Raw genomic sequence first — 15,439 nt, forward strand, 5'->3', positions numbered from 1 at the left:
TTCCACGATACACTCCAATCGATACCGAATTTCGATGTAACGGCGAAATCTATCGTTCAAAAAGTGATCTAGGATATTGTTTTCACTTCTAATGTAAGGTAAAGTATTGTTGCATGTTTATTATACACTCCTCGTTAACACTTCAATTTATGTGTTTATTAATGTATTTGTATCGAATGAGGCCGTCCGAATTAAAAGTATTTTAAAATCTAAGAAAGTCTTAATATGCATATTTGCTATCATTGGCAAATTAACTTGGACTGCGTAGGCAGACCAAACTACGGGCCTATAGTTCAAAGTTTATTCGTCAATTAAGGTTCAAATACAGATCTGTATTTATTATCTGTATATGTTTTCTGAGCAGAGATATCCCAGTGGATATCACGTGAGTCTTAAATGTAGATTGCTGTTGCAAGTCCGGGTACATTGAATTATCAGGTGCCAAAGTTATGTTTAAGATTAATTTCGTTCTCGGCGGCAAATGAAAAACACACTAGAACTTGCATGTGTTGTATAATAAGTTAGCAAAACACGTATTCACAAAGATCTATGAAAGCAAAGTGACGGAATCCTCTTAGAAAAGAAAGTTTTAGTTGACTGCACACCTTGGGAATGAAATGATCGCCTCCAGGCTGTTTCAAATAACTAAAATATAATAATTATTGTACATGCAAAATGAAAAAAAAAAAAAAAAATATCCCGCTGAGTTTCTTTCGCCGGTTCTTCTCAGGTCCGAGGTGCTAAATTCCGAACCGGTGGTAGATTTTTGACAATCAATAAGCAAGTGTAAACACTTCTATATTGAATAAAGATTTTTGATTTGATTTGATTTGATTTGAAAACCTGTTGGCCAAACAGTGGATCGTTTAAAGGGCATAAATTTATTTATTACGCAAATCTATAAATTGAAGCAGCTATAATTACTATTCATGTGCACGAGTCATCTCCACTCTATACAAATAATAAATAAACGAAATGAAGTTCACGTAATTAATATTTATACTTAAATTTCATTAATTAATTATTTTAATTTTATTGTTTTTATCGTTGGTCAAACTAACCTTACCCACTAGACCTTACTAAAAAGTTTAAATTTAGAAGTATTCATTAGTCTGTTCACAATATGAAAATATAGTACTTAATAAAATCGCTTTCACAAATATCCATCAAGCATCGTACGAAACAGCTACCATCGAACGTTATGTGGCAATTAACTACCCCGCTAACACTTGGACGTGTCAATAGCACACATCCTTCCGACTGGTCGAGTTCCCACGACCGCCGTGCAATGACACGTGGGAGTTCCGTATCTAGTCGTTACCTGTTTATTTGCTGCTTTAAACACAGGAGACAATTTAAGATTTATCCGTTGATTATTTTATGCATCGTCTAATTGACTGGGTTACGTCTTAGGCGCAATGCACTTTGCAGATTGAGGCTCGTTAAGTAATGTTATTGTTGTAATCGTTGATTGGGTTGAATCTTTGCGCGCTTGTTGACTGCTGTTGGCGTTTTGGTGAAGGTTTCTATATAGTATTATTAACATACAATGCGAGTCTGATGATTAATTGTTTACAAATTTGTAGAAATATTTCATGACACGCGGTGCTTTATTTAGTTTGAAATATTGTTTTCATTCAATGTGGACACAAATTTGATACCACAATGGTGATACTTGAAAATGTTATTTTTTATTTGATTTCGTTACGGAAAATCATTGAAAAGTCTTATTTAAGTCACGAATGTACAATCTAGATTACAGTTCCGAATTATACCCGTGTGAAGTCGAGACAGGTAGCTAGTAAATCCATAAAACACACAAATCAAATTTGATCCGGACTTTTTCTCTCTAAGATTTTCTATAAATACTGTTAATAACGTTTTAGATTCCTATTACAAGTGAGTTACATTGCCATACGAAATATCTTTTATATAAGAACTTTTTTATCATTGTCATATACACTTTCTAAACAATGACGACCTCCGTGGTCGAGTAGTGTGTACACCGGATTTCATGGGTACGCCACTCCGAGGTCCCAGGTTCGATTCCCGGCCGAGTCGATGTAACAAAAGTTCATTAGTTTTCTATGTTGTCTTGGGTCTGGGTGTTTGTGGTACCGTCGTTACTTCTGATTTTCCATAACACAAGTGCTTTAGCTACTTACATTGGGGTCAGAGTAATGTATGTGATGTTGTCCAATATTTATTATTTATTTATTTAATTAATAATTCTATTATTACAGAAAAGGAGTTTGTAGTTTCTATTACTTAAATATTAAAATATGATTGTGTGATTATGTTTGAAGTTACTTCCTGTGACGGAAGTAAAATACTTATTCTCTATTTTTGTTATTTTTGATGGTTTTTCCACTTACATCGATCCCTCAGCGTAACGAATCCACCTTTAGTTCCCACGTTAAGCGTACATCAACTATGTACTCAGATAAGCGAAATTATTTTTTCGTATTTCGTAATTAATCTCTGGAAGTTGTATTGAAGTGATGACCTATAACGTAAAGTCACAACACGTAAGGTCCGACAGCTGGGCTAAGTCCTCCTTTTGAGATGGGTTATTGAACCACGCTTGTCAAGTGATGGTACGTTGACGTGAATGTCGATGGGATTTTTAATGTGGCCATGAAAGACCAACTGACAAACGGACAGACAGGCTTACTCTTGTATTTATAATATTAGTGTAGATTATTTATCAAAGTCATTTTATTTGTAATAAAAAATTGGATCGAATTAAAAAGAAACTCAGAAATGTACTTATGTACGCAGTCATGTTCAAGTATTCAAGCTTGGATTAGCCGGTAGGTAATGTAACCGATACAAAGCAAGTACTTCAATTACGCGCACTTACCGGTAAGTGACACCGGAGTAGGATGCGCGGGCGCAGAGTTTCCGGCGCGTGCGTGAGTGGGGCTTCCCTGTTCCGTCGGGCATGCGCCGTGGTGATACGATACCGGGCTCAAGGAAAGGTGGAAATGGTTTAATTTTATTAATTTGAACAGTAGATTGAATATATTATATCTTCTTCTTTCATTTCTTATAATATAAATATCTCACGGTTTCATTATTTAGTTAACTCGTGACGGCAAAATGCTTAAAGCACTTCGTCAAATATGTTCGCTGTAATAATGTCATAACGATATAACAATTACATATACCGCTAAAGATATGCAATCTATTCCTTGCGCTCAAATATTTGATGAGGTCGTTTAACTGTCAAAATGTGTCAGTTTACAATGTATGTACCACACGATGTGGCTATAAATATGGGTTTTTAAAATATTATTAAATTATTTATCAGTCCAGATTCAGATTCAAGTTGCCTCAACTATTAAGAGTAGGAGGCTTTTTCATATCCAGGCCTTTGTAGCATATTTAGACAGATCGGTGAACACACACGCGATATTTTCCTTATACAACGTTATTTATGTAAACAAATTACGAAAACCAGTGGCGAATTCCGAGTTTGAATCCGATAACTTTGGTTAAGATTCACATGTTCTATCCACTGGGCCATCTCGGCTCCATTGCCGTAATAAATTACTTTAGTGACATACTGTGTTATTAAAAGCACATGATCTCATATTTTGAAGTTTAATATTCGCAGGCGAATACATTTATGCTGTTTAGGTAGGATTCGTTTGAGTGTTATCGTAGGTAGAGGTAAATATTCAGTAAGCCAGCCGGCGTTAGCGCCACGCCGTACATCCTAACAATCGCAGCAATTAGTCGAGTCAGATAATTGAATACAGAGATGATTCGATTACATTCAATTATTTTGTCTGTGGGCGGGCGGAGGGCGGAGCGAGGGCTGGGCGGCTCCAGGGCGGGACGATCCGCCCAAGCTATATCTCGGTCTTTTTGTTTTAAATTTTACGTTCCATACTTGATTTTTATATTTTTCAAGCTCATATTCATTTTTATTGATTTTTTACATCATTCTTAACAGCTAAGTTCATGTTACACAGTCCCTATGCAACAAAATTTTATATTAGATAACATAAAATTATAATAATTATTCAAATATAATTAAGGCTTAGTTATCTTTTATAAATTGTATAATATGTATTTATTCACACAAAATACAAAAAACACCTTGAAATATACCAAGTTCATGGGAATCAACTCATTCACTCGTTCGTCTCACCTGCTCTGATGTATACCTGCAGATAGAGACAGAATATGTCAAGCGATTTGTTAACAAGTAGGTGATATAAGATGCGGGTGTTATCTTAGGCGAGGTGGTTAAAAAACTTAGTAAACACAATGAATTTATGAGGGTTCACACATTGTTGGCTCGTGCGATACGGTTCGCCTCAGTCGACTCTACAGGATGAAGCGCCTAAACTCTTCCAAGCCATTCAATATTTTGTGTTATTTAATTAGTTTATTTAATCTATTACTTCTATCTTAAAAATAACCGTAGTACAGAAGGTACTACTTATTTTATTTCGATTTAAAAATTTAATTAATAAATAATTAGCTGTTTCGAACTTAATGTTAAAGTATACGGTACGAAATTAATATGTTTATCTTTAGTTTAACTCATCGTAAATAAATGTATATTAACACCTCTTTGTTATAATCCAACATTGATAAAAATAAGAAATAAAAATATCTCCCCACTATTGATAGCAGCCTGTAGGAGGGTTGAAACAGCGGCCCGTGGCACGCGCCAGGGTACGCACCCCAGCTTTGACAGCCAGTCCTGTTCCGACCGCCCTGCAGAGCGGACCGCGCACCCCTAACCACGACAAACTCTAAAACTATCACATTCTAAATTCAAATAGACGTCAAACAGTTATCTTTTTAATTTTTTTTTTAACTATCCAGCCAGTACAGAAGTGTGCCCAGGGGTGTCGCCGGCTGAGTCAGCAGGAGCACAGGTATGACTCATATGTTCTCTCGTCATAGTAACACCCTAAACTTAATTCGCAAAAGTATACAAAGGTGAAACGTCCAGTATTAAAAGGATTTTCGGTGTTCAATTTTATTTTGTATATTGTGATAAGTTTTGTGTTTTTATTTAAATATATTTTATACTTCTTTCAAATATTTCTTTTGTTTTTAAAATATGTATAATATTTAATTCGCGTTTTGCGTGTATTTAAAATTCGAATTATTTATTTTAATGATTATCATTTTATTTGTTATAACGAAATAACTTTAAGGTACTTGATAATGTAATTAAATAATATACCTTTGCTCGAACTACGAGTAAGTTTGATAACAACTCGCGATGCGCTTGTAAATCTCCTTCGCGGATGTGATGAGGTATATATATAGATTACATTTTTGTGTTATTGCTCATGTTTTAACGTTAAAATAAACGTTAATTTATTAATAAGTAATTGTTTTTACAATACTTGTACCGTTTAAATAGCCGTTTGTATATTTTTGTAAAATGTTAAATATTTTTTACTTTTGACATTTTGATACCTGGTGATTCAATTAGTCCTCCTATAATTAATATTTAATTTAAAAGTTATTAGCAAATAATAAAGAAGTGACGGGCCAGTAAGTAATATTTTGTGTGTAGTATATGCGAATAAGTCTTATTCGAAAGGCGTAAGATACCTTATTAATACGTACGCAAAAAATCATTGAAGGGTAAATGATGGTCATGTTGTAATTTAAAAATAGTTACATTTAGTTGGAATATGTACTTAATTTAAAAATTATCTACTATTTTTTTCTTTATAAAAATGTATCTGATTCGGGTTACTTTTGCTATAGGTATTGCGTAAATAATATGACATATATTTAAAAAAAATAAAAGAGTATTCTAAATACTTATTTGTGTATCTAGAATGTGCATATTCCAAGAACATTGTTAAGGTAAAAGTATCGGCTTTCCAGAAGTCATATGGCTCTTTCGTACAATTTGCAGGTCGAAGTTAGCAAGAAACCTGTATAGAGCGGAAATCATATATCCCAAAAGTTTCTCAGTTAATAGTTCGACCAAACTCGTGAAACAAAGTTTCTTATGTAGAAATTTAAACAGTTTATTGTATTAAAATTTCTTTTAATAAATATTTGTTTATTTGGGATTAATATATTATATCTGTGCCTCATTACATTTTTATGATAGTATTTTTTTTTAAATTTAATATCCTAAACTATGACAGCTTAAAAAAAATGGCCATCTTGCTTTTTAGAATATTTAAACCCAATTTCACCAAATTGTCTAATTAACTTAAACATAGTTATTTTGATTTGATAGAATAGAAATTTCTACTACAGGTTTTGCTAACTAGTCTTGTATTGTAATTTGTAATTTAGTATATGACAGAATTATTTTTAATTTGTCATAATTATAATATTCTTCAATTTTAAATATAAATAGAAGTTAAGCGGCTTACTATTTGGAAGTAAACGTAAAAAAAGGAGTAACAGAAAAAAACTAAATTTCATTCAATCAAGTTGCATTAAATCGATGATATATTTATTTTTAAATAGACACGAAAATGACGCGTCTACCATATAAAACCGGGGCTTGACATAAAAGTGTTTCTTTAATAAATAGGCTAGTTTCACCCTTTTTATTACATGCTACCGTTGACCATTTAATGAAGGGTTGGCTGATTTTAAAATAAATTTGAACCCTAGGCCAAGTAACACGACTAGGCAGGAATGTCGCGTGCCTGTTGATTATCGTATAATTAATAAAGATAATGTATTACTACTTAATTTGGTAAACATATCATTATGACGGGCTTAGTCGCGCGGCTACGTTTTAAGTATAATTCCATGAAATTTAGAAAAATATTTTATAAAACATACATGTAAATGTTCCGTTATGATTAGTCCTTTAGGATCCATCCATTGCCGTTGGCATACTTTCTAAAGCGATCGGTTAATAGTTCTGACTGGAATATTTAACCTACTTTGTCATCTGATTAGTTGAAATCATTGGGAGAAGGACCATATTAAAAATATATCTACATTTCCTTCCTACGATCTTCAAGAGATATTAGTAGATATAGATAATCTTCTATACTTTTCTTAAATTATATTACGTTTAACAATAATATAAATAAATCAACTAATAAATCAGATTCAGATAAAAAAAAAACAGAATCAGATTTCGTCTTATTGCTATTATTATATTTTTTATAAAACAAATTTGTTATGATAAGCGGTTAACAATTTTTTAAAGTAAGTAATAGTGTTTAAATTTCGTGTAATTGTCGATTGAAGTCTTCAAATAGTATTTGGTATACAGGCGGACAATGTTCCACTTTATTCCACGCATAGATAATTAAATTAGGCGTCATAGTTGATTAGTTACTTTCTGTATTGTATGAAGTAGTTTGCATTGAATATTGAATTTCTCTGATAGTTAACGGAAACAGTGAAACTTAAGATTTCACGGGTGCAAGGCGTGAATCCTTACTACTCAGTTGTGGGTTAAATTCCAGTAGCGAAGTTTACCTTTAACAAATGATTAAATAATTATCAACGAGAATAAAGATTAAATTAAACAATATAACTCATTTAGTGTCTTGGAAAATAAGTGTTTATTTATAAAGTAATATGAACTTTTATAACTTTTTTTCTAATTGATTCATATAGTATTTACTTGTAATTAAAAACCATTTCGTCGAAATGTATGTCTCTAAACAGTACCTTTATATTTAAAAATAAATAATACATTTAAATAACAGCCTGCAAATATCCTACTGCTGGGCTTAGGGCGTCCTCTGCTTTAAGGATTGGAGCTTATTCGACCGTGTTGCTACAATGCGGATTGGTGGATTTCAGAATGTTGGCAGAAATTAGACGATGTAAATCATAAACACAAATTAAGCACATAAAAATACAGTGGTGCTTGTTTACTTACCTGGGTTTTAACCCGCAATTATCGCTGATGCACGTGTTCTAACCATTGAGCCATCTCGATGAATATTACATTTATAACTAAAATATTAAAACATTTCGACTAAAAATATTTTAACGTATTAACGTTACGTACGTTACAAATGAAATATACCGCTATCATTTATAAATAATTCCACCATGAATTCGTCATTAGCACGAAACGTTTCAATAACAGATCATCTATTAACACCTTATATTACGATAATTATAGTACGGAGTACACGACGCGACGCCTGAATATTACGTTCAAAAATTAAATAATCATTGATACCTTGTGAGGTGTGTTATTGAATATACAACACGTCGCATTAGAAGGATTATATTAAGTGTCTACTTTTCAAATGTTATTAAACACCTCGAACTACTAGCGCGAAGGATCCATGACAAATTTTTAATACAAACTCGTCAAATTTTAATAAAACACGATCTTTTCCCAGCATGTCATACGTGTATATAAAGAGGCACAGGAGTTGGTACTTAAAAAAAACTCTATAATGTTTTAGGATAAAAGATTTTTTTTAAATACTAATAATCGTTTGAAACTGAAACTTTTGAAACAGTTTTGTTTTTTAAGTCAAAATTAAGGTACATAAATTTATTTATTAATATTATAATTTCAAAAGCAAGATTGTAAAGAGAGAACGATGAAAACGAATGAGAATATTCGTTTTAATCCTCTTGAAGTGTGAGTATTTGATATTTCTTAAACATTTGTGTAGGAGGTAACATGAATTATTTTTATGATAAATATGTACAATATACATATTTATATATTTATATAAGAACCGATTTATGAATAGAATAAGAAATATTAAACTTAACAGGATAAAAAGATCAAGCCCCGCCCACTGACGCTATCCGCCTACTGCTTAAATAGAGCAGAACACGCCCAATCCTACTCATTTGAAGCTATTTTCCAAAGGCTTTTTTACACGATGATATTAATCAAGAATAATTTCATAAAATCAAAATTATATTGATTTTGACAGTATCATAATGTCTACATGAATGACTTTTAGAAGCACTTTGAAATTTTTATGATTAAATTAAATGTATAGCATCATCGACCCATTTAGCAGACGAGTGAGCTAGTGTACGAGCACAATTGATATAAAATCATAGTTCCCAAGGTTAAAGACGCTTTGGCGATGTAAGGGATGGTTAATATTTCTTACAGTGTCAATAACTCAGAGACTAATTGTGGTGGTGACCAATTATGATAAGGTGGCGCATAATAATAATCTAATCTAATCTGCCAATATTTTAAATGTTTCGAGTACATGTGTTTTGTTACTTAAGAAATATTAACGATTAATAGGGTAAACTCACCAGTAACTGGCCACTTAAGACACCTGCGTAGTTGGATAACTGATATTCTCTTCTTCATGTAATGGGCATTGATATAGCAATAAAACGAATTTATTAAGATAATATTCTAGTCAAAAGAAAAATATACGGTTTTAGCTAGTAACTGGCCGGCAAAAAGCAGTAATTGGCCATCAATTTACCATTAACTGGCCATATGAGATTACAATTACTTTGGAACACTAGAAATCTAAAAATATTCATAGAAATGTAAATATATACTTATATATAAAACAAAAACATTAAAAAATACTTCAAATCGTAACTCTTACTAAACTAATATCCTACTAACTGGCCATATGAGACCACAATTACTTTGGAACACCCGATTTTTTTCCAAAACGATTTTATTGGGCGAAATGCTGCTACGTCTGCTTGTTGTAAAAACTGTAGATAAGAGCAGTTGCCAATAAAATCAGAAAAGACAGCAGCTGTTATCCATCCTGTATTACTCTGTACGTCCGTAACCAGATGGTAAGCTTAGTGTTATTCTATCAGGTATTATTTTATATCGGTATTTTATCAACTGGTCACAAGAGAAACCAGCAGCAGAGAACATAATTAAAACATTTATGTTTTTAGCTGAACCTTTTTCTATTTCTTATATGAAATATATGTGTATGTATGTTTTAACCCCTCTCCCTGCTAAAACTTTTCCAGTTTTTGGACAAATATTTAAGCCAGCCTCATCGGAATTAAAAATTGTCGCTCAAAAAAATTTTCATTCGTACAGCAGTCCGAAATAGTTGGATGACGCTTTAAAAATGTTTTAAACCAGACATCGCCCAGTTTGTCTTAAGTAGGTTTGAACATATAACTGTATGTCCTCTTTTATTCTGGGGAAGTCACGAAGAGCGAACTTTAAAATAAAGTTGTACAAAGCATCTTTTTCAGTCTCTGTTAGCACTAGGTCAGGGCTAGATTAAAATTTGGTATTAGAATTCTTAATTTCAAGTTGAATACTGTTTCTAGGTAGACCATACTTTTTAGCTGTTTGGCATACTGAAAAAACTTCAGTCAAAACTAAATTGACAGCATTATTAATAGATTATTTTTCGTACTATAGTTTTTGAAGCATTTTAAAGTTTTTCATTTAGAACCTGAATAGAAAATTGTATTGAATTTAGTAACTGGCCACGTTGAATTTAGTAACTAGCCACCTATGCCAGATACTGAAAAAATTGAACAAAAATAAAAGATAACTATGCACACAATAATTGGCCTTATGTTCTTTCCAAATACGAGCTAACTTTAATTAAATTCACATATCATACAAAAAACTAGTTACTGGCATAGGTGGCCAATAAATAAAAAAAAACGTTTTTTACTTTCAGTAAATAGCCACCCTATTTATTCTCTCTATTTGCTTTAATAACTAAAAAAAACTTGAATATAATAATTCATAGTATTCACTGGAAAAAGTTGAATACGGAAATTTAAGTATTTTTGACAAAACTTCAAAATGAAATAGAAAAATTCCTTACCAATTTCGTAATTCGCAACCGTTAAAGTTGAAACTTGTCTGCCGTCTGTCGAAAAATAACCGCTAATACTGTCTCCAGTATCTATAAGGGATTTTTTTTAACTAAGATGATAGCTAGATAACTAAGTGATTCCGTAAACTTCTCAGAGGTGTTTTCGTATAATACAATTCTTATTATGTTGAAATGAAGTTTTGAATGGCTAATTACTGAAAGCGGCCAGTTATACCTGGTTTTACCCTATATTGTATCCGTTTTCTTAAATATTGATAAGTTTTGTTTTATCAATCAAAACGTGCTACATCTTTTGATATGAGTTCTTTGCATATTGATTTAGAAGTTATTTTTTGTTAGTTACGAGTTACGAACATGTCCTCGTCATAAAAGTAATTAATGTTACTCAAAAATGACTTTCATGTTAACTAAACTAAACTTCACGTAGATAAACAAAAAATACATAAATCACAAAATAGGTAGTGTATACGAGTTGGTTATTGCATTTTTTTTTGTACCAGCAACGCTCCCAGTACAAATATAATATAAGCAGTATTTGCATTTTAAATAATTGCGCTATCAAACCTAACCATAATACCGCCATTAAGGCATAACTTATTCATGGTATTTGCTTTAAGTCAAAATACACAAAAAGTATTAAGTAAAAAGGGTCCTGTGCTCGTTCGTTCTAGTCCGCTTTGGTCCCAGTAGGGTAGCGCACAATAGGGAGAGCGTGGGAGCCATCTCGACGACAGTAATTAGACAACATGGTTTAAGTAGCTCCATTCCACCCTACTCTATCAATATTCGAAGCTTCCCAAATGTAATCTCCCGAAAATAATTGTTTTTATTGGAAGGAAATTAGTGAGGAAGTTTTTGTTTCAATAATTAATTATCATTAACAACTACGAGTGTTTAATTAAGCAAACTATGTATTTAGAGAAACTGATAAAAGAAAAATATTTCGTATGAACTTATTACTCGAATGTTTTATTTGATCAGTAACGAAAAACCACAACATACGTCACAAAGGTCTATTAAGTCATTTATTATCGTCGGGAAAGTTGCGTCCTTTGTGCGAAATATCAATTTGAAGAAAAGTGCAATTTCGTTAGTTGTAGCACGTTGTTACAATCAACAAAATCGACGCTCTTAACACAAACGAGAGGAGGTGTTACTTTTTTCGTCTACTCAATTTAATGATATTATTTGTATCCATTTTAGATATTGTGTAGATATCTTTTATTTGATTTTGTACTATATATTTTTATTTTTGTTACAGGTAAACAAAAGGAATTTCAATCAAAATATAAAATAATGAACATCTTTATTTATCCGGAATTATTTCTGGTTTGTGTGTGAAAATGGAAGCAGCATTACCACATTTCCATCGGCTTGCAACTTCTCGATTTTATCAGCAGTACGCTGCACCACCCGTTCGCATTTCGAGCAATTACCTTCATGATTTAATACCGCAACAACATCCAACCCTCCTCCAACAATATTTGGCTTACTACAATGAACCTTTAGTGCCGCTTGACTTATCACTCAAGTCTACCACTCCAATCACTCCACCTTGCACTCCACCGCCATCGCAGAAAAGAAAATCACCCGACGTCAATAAAAATGACAAACCAATAAAGATATTCAGACATTTCGAAGAACCTGACATCAATGTTAATGAGGAGTCACAGGAAAAAACACAAAAGAGAAAGACCGATGACGAAATTTCAAACGACAGCGATAGTCCCGAAGCTAAAAAACTTAAATTTACAAAACAATTTTTCGAGGAACTTCGAAGTTGTCTACCCAATAAAGGTGGCGCCGAGAGCGAAAGAAGTTCACCCGATGTCGTTGAAATTAAAGATGTTGAAGAACGACCGAAAAAGTCACCGAAACCACAACAACCACTGAAGAAGAGTAAAGTCGTTAGGCGTTTAATGTTTGACGAGGATAAAACGTCACCAGTGTCTGGAACAATTATACGTGATCTCGCTGAAGATGAAACTCTAGTGGTTCGTAAGGTAAAACCTATTTATAGTTTATTATTTGCTACAACCATCAAATACAAATCATTGTAAAGGAACAAAACTTCATCATTTATTCGCATTAAAATAAGTGGAAAAGCTGCACTGAACTGTTAATTAAACGTTCTAACCATAGCATTACTATGGGCTGCGGGTGACTTTCCTTATCGCGTCGGCAATTAAACGCTATGAAATCGCTTACTGTGTTGTGTTTTTGTGCTAATAACAGTTTTAAGGGCGAGCCGCGACGTTTAGAAGGGGTGGGCCTTAAGGACATTAGAAATGTAGTAAATCTTATATTAGAAATTTTATTTCATACTTTCCTGCAATTTAGAAATATATATTTTTTTTGTTATAAAATAAATTCATTTTTTTATAAATATTTTGGCATACTTTTGAACACGTTTCATCATATCTTAATTCTCACATCATTTATTTATTATTCATCTTTTAGGGTGATATAGATCCAGCTTTCAATGTTGTTGAAGTAACTGAAGAGGCGAAAGCCCTAATTGCTACAATCGATAATAAACTTGGAAGATATATCTGCAGACTATGCCGACGACTTTATAGCGACGCGTTTGCGTTAGCACAACACCGATGTTCCAGGATCGTCCATATTGAATATCGTTGTCCAGAATGCGATAAGGTATAAATATAATTTATGATAATATCACACAAATGTTGGAGAATAATTTAAACTATTGAGATTGATGACATAACTAGTTCCAAATTGGTAGATATTGTTTTGTAAAAAATTATGGAGTATACCTCTATTATTGATTAATTACTATCAGTTTCGACGATATATTTATGACACACTCATTGAAAAGTGTATTCATGTTGTGTGGGAACGAATTAAACGAGGGTGCCGTTTGTAAACACTTGGCACAATTCCATGGGAATCGCATCGCTCTAACGCTAGCGAAATGTTTGTGCACCTTAATTGATACTTCACGAGGTGCGTGACGGTTGATTGTTAGCATTTATCTCGATGATGGAGCAACGATTAATTATATAAACAATAACAAAGACTTCATTGTGTACGCTACAAAATAAAACTATTTAATATGAATAAAATTAACCTCAATACAGATGCAAGTGAGAATATACCGTCGTTATATACCCTTGCTTTAATAAATATTATTTTTTAAATTCATAATTCGCGTTCATTCTTTACATGCACTTTTTGGCATATAATAATTATAAAATCCGGTAAAAATTTTCGTACAACGAAACTTTGGAGTATTTCGAGTATCGTGTTTAATATTGATGTTCTAAGAAATGCCTCTTTAAATACCCATCTTTTCATTGCCCTAGGTATTCAACTGTCCAGCAAATTTGGCATCCCATCGTCGTTGGCATAAACCACGCGTTCCTGGGGGGAGTAAGCGACGGGAGCCTTCTACTTCTGACGCTGGTCGCTTTCCTTGTCAGAAATGTGGCAAACTATTTAGGCGACAAGCTTATTTGAGAAAACATCTTCTTGCGCATGAACAACCCGACACTGAATCTGAGAAAGAACCGTCGGCTTTCCGACAAGTCCACGTGGACTATTCCACTTATCAATCTGTAAGTTAATAACATAATTCCTCTCTCGAGAACATTTTTTACTTTAGCTACAAAATGATTCATCCGCACTTGCAATAAAAAGTTATTTATTATTTATATAAATTTGTTAACCCTAAATATTTATATGGTACAAAAAACCAGACTTAACATTTCCGAGGTAATCTTAGTCAGTCATCTATGATACGCAGATAACCAAGGTGCTAATGCTTAAAAATATATGAACAAATCAGCAACAGAACCAATAATAACGCTTTATGATAAACATTAAACAATATATAAAAAGGTTAATACATTTTTGTTCTTTTGTCCTTTAGCAGGAACCAACACGTGACAGTAACTTCAATACGTTTTGGAACAAAATGCCTTTGGTGGAACCTACTTGGGAAGAATCTCGGAATCGTTGCCCTTCAAATTGTTCCTCAGAAGATTCTCGAAGCTTGGATGTCACGGGGTCGGAGGATGAAGGCGGTGGGATGCAGGAAGGTAGGGACGGGTGACGTCATGTTCTGCGGCCGGTGCCGCGTTTCCCTTACAACATTTCCAACACGCTGTATCCGTATTCGTCATATGGACACGATAGCGCGGTTTACTTCTCGTAGATAAAGTGAATTCGTTTCTTCGTTACATTTCATTGAAAACAAATATTACATTAAATTATTATTTAGTTTTAGATACTTAAAGTAATTGTAAATGCGTGTGTTTGATCTTTAACTATTCCTAGATTGTAAAACTTTAATAGCGTTAAATAGTAGCGTAGATTATGATATTGTACATATGAAAGATCTCCTACAGCAACATTCCAAATTTGTGTCACACACAGATGTCAAACATCTCTCGTGATTTTAGTATAGATTAATTTCCGTGCTAATATGTGTATATAGATTTCGTAGTTTAGTTATAATTTATATAATATCAATCACAGAAAAAATTATACTATAAATATGTAAGCATAATAGTTAAATTCTTTAACTCGGTCTGAATACAAATTCAAATAATAAAAAAAAAACATTCTTTATCTACAATGATCGAATTGCAACGTGAAATATTATTAAAATCATATTTTCCTTTGTCTATAATATATTAATTTTCGATATAGTCATCCAGAGT

At 32.7% G+C, this 15,439-nt stretch overlaps 1 protein-coding gene across 2 annotated transcripts; it reads left to right on the forward strand.

Moving 5' to 3' along the window:
* Window positions 1-4,731: 4,731 nt before the first annotated feature.
* Window positions 4,732-15,050, forward strand: LOC113396124 (zinc finger protein 200-like). 2 transcript variants are annotated; one of them, XM_026633934.2, is made up of 5 exons: window positions 4,732-4,898; window positions 12,016-12,757; window positions 13,215-13,409; window positions 14,081-14,332; window positions 14,647-15,050. In XM_026633934.2, the coding sequence occupies exons 2-5, from the start codon at window positions 12,098-12,100 to the stop codon at window positions 14,827-14,829; spliced, it is 1,290 nt and encodes a 429-aa protein (XP_026489719.2). In that variant the 5' UTR covers window positions 4,732-4,898; window positions 12,016-12,097; the 3' UTR covers window positions 14,830-15,050. The 2 variants fall into 2 exon arrangements, with proteins under 2 accessions (XP_026489719.2, XP_064073954.1); XM_064217884.1 differs by having other exon boundaries at window positions 14,650-15,050.
* The last annotated feature ends 389 nt before the right edge of the window (window positions 15,051-15,439 follow it).

Source organism: Vanessa tameamea, chromosome 19 (genome assembly GCF_037043105.1).
Source record: "Vanessa tameamea isolate UH-Manoa-2023 chromosome 19, ilVanTame1 primary haplotype, whole genome shotgun sequence".
Lineage (NCBI taxonomy): Eukaryota > Metazoa > Arthropoda > Insecta > Lepidoptera > Nymphalidae > Vanessa > Vanessa tameamea.

What these genes read in the sequence shown, in the direction of transcription:
- LOC113396124 (XM_026633934.2), top strand. Translation starts at nt 12,098, where the DNA reads ATGGAAGCAGCATTACCACATTTCCATCGGCTTGCAACTTCTCGATTT. An exon ending in AAACTCTAGTGGTTCGTAAG is followed by an intron (nt 12,758 to 13,214) that starts GTAAAACCTATT and finishes TTCATCTTTTAG; the next exon opens with GGTGATATAGATCCAGCTTT. An exon ending in ACTATTCCACTTATCAATCT is followed by an intron (nt 14,333 to 14,646) that starts GTAAGTTAATAA and finishes TTTGTCCTTTAG; the next exon opens with CAGGAACCAACACGTGACAG.